Consider the following 14,832-nt stretch of genomic DNA (forward strand, 5'->3'; position numbering starts at 1 on the left):
AATCTTGCTCGACGCGGCGTGTCTGAACTTGAAAGAGGAGCTGCTGACCTTACACACTGTAGACTTCCTGGTAGTTGATTTATTTATTTATTTTTAATGAAAAAATTCCATTCAATGGACATCGTCAGCCTAATTAATCAAGACGTGTGACGCGTGCAGTGTTTCTTTTTCTTTTCAGTGCGGCAGCTGTGTTTCCTGTGTTTCCTGTAGTATCCGACGAAGCCATTCGCGTCGATTTATCACGCAAAAGCATTCAACAACAACTTAAAGGCGCCATATGTAAGAATGTGGCCAAAAAAAACGGTTACTACACTTAAATTCAAAATACCGAGGTCTTTCAGGTTTCGTTTTCTCCGCCATTGTAGCTCAGTCGTAACTGGCAACCCGTGGTTGCTCGGCAGCTGAGACTCTACTGACTGCAATGATTGGTAGACGGCGGTAGGTGGCGCCACATGCCAAAATGTGATTTCAAAACATGAACACGATTTGCGGTCTGCAAAAAAAAATGTTTTAATGCGAATATTTTGTCTGTACTGTTGTTGTTGGTGAGTTCAGTTTGTTGTATGAACATTATTCCTGAGTCTCTGTGACATATTAGGAGGATTTTATGGCCAGTTGCTTTAGATTTATGACATAATGCACCTTTAAACAATTTTTTACTCCCTGATAAATGAAGTCATTCACACACTCAACATCTTTTCTGTAACAGATCAGTAAACACTCACACACTGACTTGGTTGAGCGCTTGAACCTGAGTTAAAAAATCTATTTTGGAGGTAACGTGTGGGCTCAGCATTAGGTTTCATTTGTCTCTTTCTTCTTTTTTTTTTCTTTCTTTTTTTGTCACTCCCACCTACAGTGTGTGACTGTACAACGTCGCTCATTCAAACTACGTGGACTTGCTCATCACTCCTTCATTTCATAGTAGTTCAAAAGCACTATTGTGTGTGCGTGGGTTTTCTCGGGGTTTTCCGGTGTCCTCCCACAGTCCAAACAACACGTCGACAGGTTTGATCGGACACTGTAAATTGCCCATTGTCCAGGATGTGCCTCGTCTTTTCGCCCCTGTGTCAGCTGTGTCCGGCCTGCTCTGGGAATGAATGAGCTGTTACTGTTATTAATGTTATCTAATGTCAAAATGTAATGATTTGGATCTTCCGTAGCTATTTAAAGGCTTCTCTGAAGCAGCTGCTTTGAATAGGGGGAAAAACATCATTTACATGATGAATAGACTCTTGTCAGTCCCACATTGTTTTGGTCCCTTTCAGAATTTCCCTCCCCTCCCATGTGTAAGTTTCCTGTGTCAGTCAAAACCTACTAAAAAATTGCATCTTGGTGTAATTACTGTAACATAATGTTAGCACAAAGGGGTTTTTGTTTTGTTTTTTTGGACAGAGTCTAGACTGCTTCGATTATTGCAGTGAGGCTTTTCTTGCCTGCTCTTGATTCACTTGATGAGCTGATGTGAAGAGTCCTTGGAGTCCACCGACTCGGTGCTGCCTTGTTCTTGTTGAGCTTCGTGAAAACTGCACTCGATTGCTATTAATGGTCGAGGATCATCTGAAAAAGAAAAATCAGACATTTTGCCGCATGTTTTTATTCCGAACGATTGGGGAAACCCGGGGCGAGGAATATTCACCTGTGGGGGTCCTGATGATCGGCGTGTTTTTCGCGGGCGACTTTTTTGTCTTCTGTCTTTTCTGGTTTTTCAAGACCGCGATGAAGCTGCTGACGCTGAAGGCGATCAGTGCCAGGCCGATCAGCGTGAACACGAACAGATAAGGCCAGACGGGTTCTGTCGTAGCTGGTGGAGAACAGCGAGACATTAAAACTGGCTTTAAATACATGAGAATAAATGAATATTATAATAATAATAATAATAATAATAATAATTGAGCCTTACCAGGTGGGGGTTTATTCTGCACTGGACTAACTGTGCTGTTGGCACATTTAATGTCTGTTGTTGTGTCTCCCTTGGACACAATGTGTTCACCAACGTGTTGACACCTTAGGAAAATGACATTTTATTTATTTATTAAGTCAGTGCAGCAGCAGAAGAAGAAAAAGAGCCAGGTATTTGTCTCACTTTGTGTTCCAGGGTTTACACTTCTGGTGAGTCTTGTCATTGAAGGTTCCTTCTGGACATGGTCGGCAAGAACCTGCAGGAAAACCCCACTCAGTTTACTTATCTAGGGTTTATGTGTGTGCATAGGTCAAAGGTCATGTACAGTGAGTCGGTTTTTAACTCACGATCCGCTGTAGGTTCGTAGCCCTTGTGACACTTCTTCACGCAGAAGGAGCAGACGCCGTTGCCGCACACGAGTCCGTCTTCACAGCCGCACACGGTGTCTGTTGTAGCCGTGCACTCCTTCACCAGGACCTGGGCACCTAAACGTTCCCCGAGACACGAAAGGAGAGCTCTTCAAGATGGTCCGATTGCACGTAAGTGAAGGAAAGCATCCGCGGTATACACATAAACATACATACCGACACACTGGGTACACGTGGCACACCTGTCAGCCAAAGGCTTGGTTGAAAAGGTCCCGGCCTCGCAGGGTTTGCACAGATCGCTTCGGCTCGCACCGCATTTTTTGACCAGGCGGTGTCCTGCAAACAGACGCACACGGAACGGCTGTTCAAGAAATTGTCACATTTTGGACGACATAGTATAGTAGGACGTACTACACAATATAGTATGACGTTTTTGTAAAGGTTTGGACCACAAAAATGTTTTTCAAAAAAATTGTCAGATTTTGGACGACATAGTATAGTATGTCGTTTTTGTCAAATTTTGGACCAAACTCTTTTTTTCCAAAAATGGTCACAGTATGGACGACATAGTATAGTATGACATACTACATAGTAAAGTATGACGTTTTTGTCATGTTTTGGACCAAAAAAAAGCTTTTCAAAAAAAGTGTCAGATTTTGGACGACATAGTATAGTATGTCGTTTTTGTCAAATTTTGGACCAAATTTTTTTTCTCCAAAAAATTGTCAAATTTTTTACGACATAGTGTAGTATGACATACTACATAGTGTAGTATGACGTTTTTGTCAAGTTTTGGACCAAAAAAACTTTTTCAAAAAATTATTCAGTGTCGGTGTCCTGCAAACAGACGCACACAGAACGGCTGTTTGAACGAGTTCCTCATTCGCGAGGAAACCAGAGGTCAAGGGGTCAAAAGAGCGTGGAAAAGTCACGTTGGAGACTTTGCACTACCTGACGCATGCAAGTGCATTTAACAACTCCAATTGATTTGAAGTGACAGCTGAATCATCCAGGTCTTATCTCTCTGTTGTGGTATTAGCTGAAAAACCACTGAAACTACAATTGGTAACAGGAAACCACCATTGACTGGAATATTATGTATATCCACAGATGTGCAACGTGGTGAAGTGAATGCTTTAAACTGGCTCCGCGCTAGAGGTTTTGAAGGTTAAAAACAGCTGATTGGTAGTATATTAATAAAGTATTAGCATTTTGTTCCTTTATTATTATTTTTAAGTACAGGTGATCGCGGATAGACAGAGAGGACTTCCAATACAACGGCAGGAAAAAGACATAAATCATTGCAGTTATCTTGCTGGTTTTTTGAGGTTTTTTTTTTTTTAAACTACACACTGCACATAATGCTGGGTCTAAAGGTATGAAATCTTATCACTCACCTGGAGAACAGGCATCACAGCAGACGTCATCGCCATTAATGATCCATTTCATGCATCCTGTGTCTTTTTGTGCAGGACTGCACAGGCAGCAGCTGCTGTGCATGAGCAGAGTCAGAGCCGTCACCCACAACATCTTTTCCAGCCTTGTGGTCAACGATGATAAAAGCATCTCTGGGACAACGTGAGTCAATCCAGACTGAGGACAATCCCAGGTGTCTCTTCCTTCCTGTTTTTTTTCTTCTTCTTTTTGCAAACACACTTGTTTTTTTGTTTTTTCAATTCTGTAGATTTCGTCCTAAACAAATGAAGTCTTTGACGTCATTCTTTGAACCTTAAGGTGCTGTTGTCTTTTAGGAGGAAATCCCTCTGTGCTGCAGCCTGTGCAATGACATACAAGGCAGTCAGCAGCCAACTTTGTATGAAAGGGAGGAGCGTTTAAAAGTCGTCCAATCACATACAAGAGAGTGTGTGTGAGAGAGAGAGAGAGAGAGAGAGAGAGAGAGAGAGAGAGAGAGAGAGAGAGAGAGAGAGAGAGAGAGAGAGAGAGAGAGAGAGAGAGAGAGAGAGAGAGAGAGAGAGAGAGAGAGAGAGAGAGAGAGAGAGAGAGAGAGAGAGAGGGCTCATTAAATTAATAACTTTCATGGAAAGTCCTCACGATCTCATTATCTCTTCAGATATTTCCCTCATTCAAATCAACACACAGTCAAATTAGGAGGTTTTTCATGTTCAAGTCATGAATGTACAGTCAGCATTTCCTGTTACAGTGTTACTTTCTTTCTTTTTTATCAGCACCACTGCCACAGCTGCTTTTCTAATTCTACTCACTTAAGTCATTTATTTGTTATCATTCATCTCCTGGAGCTCATTATTATTATCCTTTTTTGTTTGTTTTGTTTGTTTTTTTTGTGGCTGCGTTGGACTATGACTATTTTATTTACTTGTTTTGTTTTGTGTATATTATTTGAAGATAGTTTCGTATCCTATGTCAGTTGATTCGTTGCGATAAAGGGGCAGAGTAAATAAGATTACTCCTTTTTCTGCTGCTTTTCATTCAAGACTTGGACAGTTTTGTGTTTATATTGCATTGTTTTTTTATTATTATTATTATTATTATTTGTGAATGAAATAAAATAAAATAAAATAAAATGGTTTAGAAAGTGTTTACCTGAACAAAAGTAAAGCAGTTGTGGTAATTTCCCCACCTTTAAACATTTAAAGATCGCTGTTATTTGGTAAACAAATCTTAAAGTGATGTCATTACATTGAGGGACTTTCCTGCTTTTGTAAACACACACACACACACACACACACACACATTGAGGGACTGCATAATACAGAATTTCTGGGAAAACTATACTACAAACTGTCATGTAATGTTATACCCATTGTTCCTGATTCCATGAAATTCCACTGGTGGCAAACAGCGCAGTTGTCGACGAGTCATGTAAGAGAGTATAGATCAGTTACTCACCGCGCAAAATAGTCACGAGATTCTTCAGAGGGCAAAGGGAAAACTTTAAAATCCCCGTCTCATCACCATCATTATCACCTGCTGCTGGTGATTAACAATTTTAATCATTCGCCTGGAAACCACTGGAGAATCAGGCCGTTTACCAAACTGAAACAGAAAGTGCAGCATCTTGATTGTACAAGGCTAAATTGAAACTTGTTAATTGGTGTGTCTCTTCCTAAAAACACAACAACTTCCTTTGAAAAGGGAAGTGTTTTTTGGGGTTTTTTTTCCTGCCAGTAAACTCTTTGACTTTTGGAAAATCTGGGAAATTTCCTGACTGATAAGATGATAAGATGGTAGTTGATTGTAGAAACACTGATCAGCCTCAACATTAACGCTGAGTGTTTGTTGTTTTTGTTTTTCACAGTAATCATTTCTGTTTTTCATTGAAATTAATCTTTTGGTCTGTTTTTGGGAGCAATTTTTTTCCAGGGTTAGTCTTTTGAGCATTTGAAACAATAAATGCATTTATTACTTTATTGAGAGCTCGTCCATGGCAGTAACATGGACAGCAGTACGGTAGAAAGTTGATGGGGCATTTATGTGCATGCAGGAGTCACCATAGGTCCATGGGAGTCACTTGCAGGTTGGAGGTTCTCGTAAGAGATCGAAGTATCTTGATAATTCAGGAAAAGAAATTACTCTGAAAAACAGGTGGGGGGGGGGGGATGACCACAAGTCCTTTATTTTTATTATTTTTTAAATGAATGCAATGCACTTCCGTACTCAGGCGCACCCATGTTAAATTGCCGTATAGGAATAATACACAACTGTCTATGTTGACACCCCGGGGGAGTGTGTGTTTATAGGTGTTCTTATGTGTTGTTGATTCATTTTCACCAATTTTTTTTTTTCAAACTATTGTCACATTATGGACGACATAGTATAGTATGACGTTTTTGTCAAGTTTTTGGACCAAAAAACGTTTTTCAAAAAATTATTCAGATTTTGGACGACATAGTATAGTATGTCGTTTTTGTCAAATTTTGGACCAATTTTTTTTTTCAAAAAATGGTCACATTATGGACGACATAGTATAGTAGGACGTACTACATAGTATAGTATGAAGTTTTTGTCAAGTTTTGGACCAAAAAAACTTTCTTCAGAAAAATTGTCAGATTTTGGACGACATAGTATAGTATGTCGTTTTTGTCAAATTTTGGACCAAAATCTTTTTTTTTCAAAAATGTCACAGGTATGTGCCTCATGATATAGTATGACATTTCTGACAACAACATATATTCTTTGAACAACTTACTAAAGTATGACTATAACGGGACTTGTACCCACTGTCTTTGTATTACAAGGGGAGCTCCTTATCCATTAGGCCACTGAGCCTGAGCATCCACAGACACATTTCATGTCAAATTTTGGACCAAATTTTTTTTTTCAAAAAATGGTCACATTTTTAACGACATAGTGTAGTATGACGTTTTTGTCAAGTTTTTGGACCAAAAAACGTTTTTCAAAAAATTATTCAGATTTTGGACGACATAGTATAGTATGTCGTTTTTGTCAAATTTTGGACCAATTTTTTTTTTCAAAAAATGGTCACATTATGGACGACATAGTATAGTAGGACGTACTACATAGTATAGTATGAAGTTTTTGTCAAGTTTTGGACCAAAAAAACTTTCTTCAGAAAAATTGTCAGATTTTGGACGACATAGTATAGTATGTCGTTTTTGTCAAATTTTGGACCAAAATCTTTTTTTTTCAAAAATGTCACAGGTATGTGCCTCATGATATAGTATGACATTTCTGACAACAACATATATTCTTTGAACAACTTACTAAAGTATGACTATAACGGGACTTGTACCCACTGTCTTTGTATTACAAGGGGAGCTCCTTATCCATTAGGCCACTGAGCCTGAGCATCCACAGACACATTTCATGTCAAATTTTGGACCAAATTTTTTTTTTCAAAAAATGGTCACATTTTTAACGACATAGTGTAGTATGACATACTACATAGTATAGTATGACGTTTTTGTCAAGTTTTGGACCAAAAAAACGTTTTCAAAAAATTATTCAGATTTTGGACGACATAGTATAGTATGTCGTTTTTGTCAAATTTTGGACCAATTTTTTTTTTCAAAAAATGGTCACATTATGGACGACATAGTATAGTAGGATGTACTACATAGTATAGTATGACGTTTTTGTCAAGTTTTGGACTAAAAAAATGTTTTCAAAAAAATTGTCAGATTTTGGACGACATAGTATAGTATGTCGTTTTTGTAAAATTTTGGACCAATTTCTTTTTTTTTAAAAATGGTCACATTATGGACAACATAGTATAGTAGGACGTACTGCATAGTATAGTATGACGTTTTTGTAAAGGTTTGGACCAAAAAAACGTTTTCAAAAAATTGGTCAGATTTTGGACGACATAGTATAGTATGTCGTTTTTGTCAAATTTTGGACCAATATTTTTTTTTCAAAAAATGGTCACATTATGGACGACATAGTATAGTAGGATGTACTACATAGTATAGTATGACGTTTTTGTAAAGGTTTGGACCGAAAAATTGTTTTTCAAAAAAATTGTCAGATTTTGGACGACATAGTATATAGTATGTCGTTTTTGTCAAATTTTGGACCAAATTTTTTTTTTCAAAAAATGGTCACATTTTTAACGACATAGTGTAGTATGACATACTACATAGTATAGTATAACGTTTTTGTCAAGTTTTGGACCAAAAAAACGTTTTCAAAAAATTATTCAGATTTTGGACGACATAGTATAGTATGTCGTTTTTGTCAAATTTTGGACCAATATTTTTTTTTCAAAAAATTGTCAGATTTTGGACGACATAGTATAGTATGTCGTTTTTGTCAAATTTTGGACCAATTTCTTTTTTTTTAAAAATGGTCACATTATGGACAACATAGTATAGTAGGACGTACTGCATAGTATAGTATGACGTTTTTGTCAAGTTTTGGACCAAAAAATTGTTTTCAAAAAATTGGTCAGATTTTGGACAACATAGTATACTATGTCGTTTTTGTCAAATTTTGGACCAATTTATTTTTTTTCAGAAAATGGTCACATTATGGACGACATAGTATAGTAGGATGTACTGCATAGTATAGTATGACGTTTTTGTCAAGTTTTGGACCAAGAATATGTTTTCAAAAAAATGGTCAGATTTTGGACAACATAGTATAGTATGTCGTTTTTGTCAAATTTTGGACCAATATTTTTTTTTCAAAAAATGGTCACATTATGGACGACATAGTATAGTAGGATGTACTACATAGTATAGTATGACGTTTTTGTAAAGGTTTGGACCGAAAAATTGTTTTTCAAAAAAATTGTCAGATTTTGGACGACATAGTATATAGTATGTCGTTTTAGTCAAATTTTGGACCAAATTTTTTTTTTCAAAAAATGGTCACATTTTTAACGACATAGTGTAGTATGACATACTACATAGTATAGCATGACGTTTTTGTCAAGTTTTGGACCAAAAAAACGTTTTCAAAAAATTATTCAGATTTTGGACGACATAGTATAGTATGTCGTTTTTGTCAAATTTTGGACCAATTTTTTTTTTTCAAAAAATTGTCAGATTTTGGACAACATAGTATAGTATGTCGTTTTTGTCAAATTTTGGACCAATTTCTTTTTTTTTAAAAATGGTCACATTATGGACAACATAGTATAGTAGGACGTACTGCATAGTATAGTATGACGTTTTTGTCAAGTTTTGGACCAAAAAAACGTTTTAAAAAAATTGGTCAGATTTTGGACGACATAGTATAGTATGTCGTTTTTGTCAAATTTTGGACCAATTTTCTTTTTCAAAAAATGGTCACATTATGGACGACATAGTATAGTAGGATGTACTACATAGTATAGTATGACGTTTTTGTCAAGTTTTGGACCAATTTTTTTTTTTCAAAAAATTGTCAGATTTTGGACAACATAGTATAGTATGTCGTTTTTGTAAAATTTTGGACCAATTTCTTTTTTTTTAAAAATGGTCACATTATGGACAACATAGTATAGTAGGACGTACTGCATAGTATAGTATAACGTTTTTGTCAAGTTTTGGACCAAAAAAAAGTTTTCAAAAAATTGGTCAGATTTTGGACGACATAGTATAGTATGTCGTTTTTGTCAAATTTTGGACCAATTTTTTTTTTTTTAAACTGTTGTCACATTATGGACGACATAGTATAGTATGACGTTTTTGTCAAGTTTTGGACCAAAAAAACGTTTTCAAAAAATTATTCAGATTTTGGACGACATAGTATAGTATGACGTTTTTGTCAAGTTTTGGACCAAAAAAACGTTTTCAAAAAATTATTCAGATTTTGGACGACATAGTATAGTATGTCGTTTTTGTCAAATTTTGGACCAATTTCTTTTTTTCGAAAAATTGTCACATTATGGACAACATAGTATAGTAGGATGTACTACATAGTATAGTATGACGTTTGTGTCAAGTTTTGGACCAAAAAAACGTTTTCAAAAAATTATTCAGATTTTGGACGACATAGTATAGTATGTCGTTTTTGTACAATTTTGGACCAATTTCTTTTTTTCAAAAAATGGTCACATTATGGACAACATAGTATAGTAGGACGTACTACATAGTATAGTATTACGTTTGTGTCAAGTTCTGGACCAAAAAAACGTTTTAAAAAAATTGGTCAGATTTTGGACGACATAGTATACTATGTCGTTTTTGTCAAGTTTTGGACCAAAAAAACGTTTTCAAAAAATTATTCAGATTTTGGACGACATGGTATAGTATGACGTTTTTGTCAAGTTATGGACCAAAAAAACGTTTTCAAAAAATTATTCAGATTTTGGACGACATAGTATAGTATGTCGTTTTTGTCAAGTTTTGGACCAATTTCTTTTTTTCAAAAAATGGTCACATTATGGACAACATAGTATTGTAGGATGTACTACATAGTATAGCATGACGTTTTTGTCAAGTTTTGGACCAAAAAAACGTTTTCAAAAAATTATTCAGATTTTGGACGACATAGTATAGTATGTCGTTTTTGTCAAATTTTGGACCAATTTTTTTTTTTCAAAAAATTGTCAGATTTTGGACAACATAGTATAGTATGTCGTTTTTGTCAAATTTTGGACCAATTTCTTTTTTTTTAAAAATGGTCACATTATGGACAACATAGTATAGTAGGACGTACTGCATAGTATAGTATGACGTTTTTGTCAAGTTTTGGACCAAAAAAACGTTTTTAAAAAATTGGTCAGATTTTGGACGACATAGTATAGTATGTCGTTTTTGTCAAATTTTGGACCAATTTTTTTTTTTCAGAAAATGGTCACATTATGGACGACATAGTATAGTAGGATGTACTGCATAGTATAGTATGACGTTTTTGTCAAGTTTTGGACCAAAAATATGTTTTCAAAAAAATGGTCAGATTTTGGACGACATAGTATAGTATGTCGTTTTTGTCAAATTTTGGACCAAATTTTCTTTTTCAAAAAATGGTCACATTATGGACGACATAGTATAGTAGGATGTACTACATAGTATAGTATGACGTTTTTGTCAAGTTTTGGACCAATTTTTTTTTTTCAAAAAATTGTCAGATTTTGGACAACATAGTATAGTATGTCGTTTTTGTAAAATTTTGGACCAATTTCTTTTTTTTTAAAAAATGGTCACATTATGGACAACATAGTATAGTAGGACGTACTGCATAGTATAGTATAACGTTTTTGTCAAGTTTTGGACCAAAAAAAAGTTTTCAAAAAATTGGTCAGATTTTGGACGACATAGTATAGTATGTCGTTTTTGTCAAATTTTGGACCAATTTTTTTTTTTTTAAACTATTGTCACATTATGGACGACATAGTATAGTATGACGTTTTTGTCAAGTTTTGGACCAAAAAAACGTTTTCAAAAAATTATTCAGATTTTGGACGACATAGTATAGTATGACGTTTTTGTCAAGTTTTGGACCAAAAAAACGTTTTCAAAAAATTATTCAGATTTTGGACGACATAGTATAGTATGTCGTTTTTGTCAAATTTTGGACCAATTTCTTTTTTTCGAAAAATTGTCACATTATGGACAACATAGTATAGTAGGATGTACTACATAGTATAGTATGACGTTTGTGTCAAGTTTTGGACCAAAAAAACGTTTTCAAAAAATTATTCAGATTTTGGACGACATAGTATAGTATGTCGTTTTTGTACAATTTTGGACCAATTTCTTTTTTTCAAAAAATGGTCACATTATGGACAACATAGTATAGTAGGACGTACTACATAGTATAGTATTACGTTTGTGTCAAGTTCTGGACCAAAAAAACGTTTTAAAAAAATTGGTCAGATTTTGGACGACATAGTATACTATGTCGTTTTTGTCAAGTTTTGGACCAAAAAAACGTTTTCAAAAAATTATTCAGATTTTGGACGACATGGTATAGTATGACGTTTTTGTCAAGTTATGGACCAAAAAAACGTTTTCAAAAAATTATTCAGATTTTGGACGACATAGTATAGTATGTCGTTTTTGTCAAGTTTTGGACCAATTTCTTTTTTTCAAAAAATGGTCACATTATGGACAACATAGTATTGTAGGATGTACTACATAGTATAGCATGACGTTTTTGTCAAGTTTTGGACCAAAAAAACGTTTTCAAAAAATTATTCAGATTTTGGACGACATAGTATAGTATGTCGTTTTTGTCAAATTTTGGACCAATTTTTTTTTTTCAAAAAATTGTCAGATTTTGGACAACATAGTATAGTATGTCGTTTTTGTCAAATTTTGGACCAATTTCTTTTTTTTAAAAAATGGTCACATTATGGACAACATAGTATAGTAGGACATACTGCATAGTATAGTATGTCGTTTTTGTCAAATTTTGGACCAATTTTTTTTTTTCAGAAAATGGTCACATTATGGACGACATAGTATAGTAGGATGTACTGCATAGTATAGTATGACGTTTTTGTCAAGTTTTGGACCAAAAATATGTTTTCAAAAAAATGGTCAGATTTTGGACGACATAGTATAGTATGTCGTTTTTGTCAAATTTTGGACCAAATTTTCTTTTTCAAAAAATGGTCACATTATGGACGACATAGTATAGTAGGATGTACTACATAGTATAGTATGACGTTTTTGTCAAGTTTTGGACCAATTTTTTTTTTTCAAAAAATTGTCAGATTTTGGACAACATAGTATAGTATGTCGTTTTTGTAAAATTTTGGACCAATTTCTTTTTTTTAAAAATGGTCACATTATGGACAACATAGTATAGTAGGACGTACTGCATAGTATAGTATAACGTTTTTGTCAAGTTTTGGACCAAAAAAAAGTTTTCAAAAAATTGGTCAGATTTTGGACGACATAGTATAGTATGTCGTTTTTGTCAAATTTTGGACCAATTTTTTTTTTTTTAAACTATTGTCACATTATGGACGACATAGTATAGTATGACGTTTTTGTCAAGTTTTGGACCAAAAAAACGTTTTCAAAAAATTATTCAGATTTTGGACGACATAGTATAGTATGACGTTTTTGTCAAGTTTTGGACCAAAAAAACGTTTTCAAAAAATTATTCAGATTTTGGACGACATAGTATAGTATGTCGTTTTTGTCAAATTTTGGACCAATTTCTTTTTTTCGAAAAATTGTCACATTATGGACAACATAGTATAGTAGGATGTACTACATAGTATAGTATGACGTTTGTGTCAAGTTTTGGACCAAAAAAACGTTTTCAAAAAATTATTCAGATTTTGGACGACATAGTATAGTATGTCGTTTTTGTACAATTTTGGACCAATTTCTTTTTTTCAAAAAATGGTCACATTATGGACAACATAGTATTGTAGGATGTACTACATAGTATAGTATTACGTTTGTGTCAAGTTCTGGACCAAAAAAACGTTTTAAAAAAATTGGTCAGATTTTGGACGACATAGTATACTATGTCGTTTTTGTCAAGTTTTGGACCAAAAAAACGTTTTCAAAAAATTATTCAGATTTTGGACGACATAGTATAGTATGACGTTTTTGTCAAGTTTTGGACCAAAAAAACGTTTTCAAAAAATTATTCAGACTTTGGACGACATAGTATAGTATGTCGTTTTTGTCAAGTTTTGGACCAATTTCTTTTTTTCAAAAAATGGTCACATTATGGACAACATAGTATTGTAGGATGTACTACATAGTATAGTATGACGTTTGTGTCAAATTTTTGACCAATTTTCTATTTCAAAAAATGGTCACATTATGGACGACATAGTATAGTAGGATGTATTACATAGTATAGTATGACGTTTTTTGTCAAGTTTTGGACCAAAAAAACTGTTTCAAAAAATTATTCAGATTTTGGACGACATAGTATAGTATGTCGTTTTTGTAAAATTTTGGACCAATTTCTTTTTTTTTTTAAATGGTCACATTATGGACAACATAGTATAGTAGGACGTACTGCATAGTATAGTATGACGTTTTTGTCAAGTTTTGGACCAAAAAAACGTTTTCAAAAAATTGGTCAGATTTTGGACGACATAGTATAGTATGTCGTTTTTGTCAAATTTTGGACCAATTTTTTTTTTTTTAAACTATTGTCACATTATGGACGACATAGTATAGTAGGATGTACTACATAGTATAGTATGACGTTTTTGTCAAGTTTTGGGCCAAAAAAACGTTTTCAAAAAATTATTCAGATTTTGGACGACATAGTATAGTATGTCGTTTTTGTCAAATTTTGTACCAATTTCTTTTTTTCGAAAAATTGTCACATTATGGACAACATAGTATAGTAGGATGTACTACATAGTATAGTATGACGTTTGTGTCAAGTTTTGGACCAAAAAAACGTTTTCAAAAAATTATTCAGATTTTGGACGACATAGTATAGTATGTCGTTTTTGTACAATTTTGGACCAATTTCTTTTTTTCAAAAAATGGTCACATTATGGACAACATAGTATAGTAGGACGTACTACATAGTATAGTATTACGTTTGTGTCAAGTTCTGGACCAAAAAAACGTTTTAAAAAAATTGGTCAGATTTTGGACGACATAGTATACTATGTCGTTTTTGTCAAGTTTTGGACCAAAAAACGTTTTCAAAAAATTATTCAGATTTTGGACGACATAGTATAGTATGACGTTTTTGTCAAGTTTTGGACCAAAAAAACGTTTTCAAAAAATTATTCAGATTTTGGACGACATAGTATAGTATGTCGTTTTTGTCAAGTTTTGGACCAATTTCTTTTTTTCAAAAAATGGTCACATTATGGACAACATAGTATTGTAGGATGTACTACATAGTATAGTATGACGTTTGTGTCAAGTTTTGGACCAAAAAAACGTTTTAAAAAAATTGGTCAGATTTTGGACGACATAGTATAGTATGTCGTTTTTGTCAAATTTTGGACCAATTTTCTATTTCAAAAAATGGTCACATAATGGACGACATAGTATAGTAGGATGTACTACATAGTATAGTATGACGTTTTTGTCAAGTTTTGGACCAAAAAAACGTTTTCAAAAAATTATTCAGATTTTGGACGACATAGTATAGTATGTCGTTTTTGTAAAATTTTGGACCAATTTCTTTTTTTTTAAAAATGGTCACATTATGGACAACATAGTATAGTAGGACGTACTGCATAGTATA

General features: G+C 34.0%; 1 protein-coding gene across 1 annotated transcript; it reads right to left on the reverse strand.

Annotated features, from left to right (window-relative positions):
* Positions 1-1,447: 1,447 nt before the first annotated feature.
* Positions 1,448-3,801, reverse strand: tnfrsf9a (tumor necrosis factor receptor superfamily, member 9a; the record flags this gene model as incomplete). Its single annotated transcript, XM_083895550.1, has 7 exons — positions 1,448-1,560; positions 1,640-1,804; positions 1,904-2,007; positions 2,087-2,159; positions 2,251-2,388; positions 2,488-2,607; positions 3,669-3,801. The coding sequence occupies 7 exons, from the start codon at positions 3,799-3,801 to the stop codon at positions 1,448-1,450; spliced, it is 846 nt and encodes a 281-aa protein (XP_083751676.1).
* Positions 3,802-14,832: the final 11,031 nt, after the last annotated feature.

Source organism: Microchirus variegatus, assembly GCF_963457635.1.
Source record: "Microchirus variegatus genome assembly, chromosome: 9".
Taxonomy (NCBI): Eukaryota; Metazoa; Chordata; class Actinopteri; order Pleuronectiformes; family Soleidae; genus Microchirus; species Microchirus variegatus.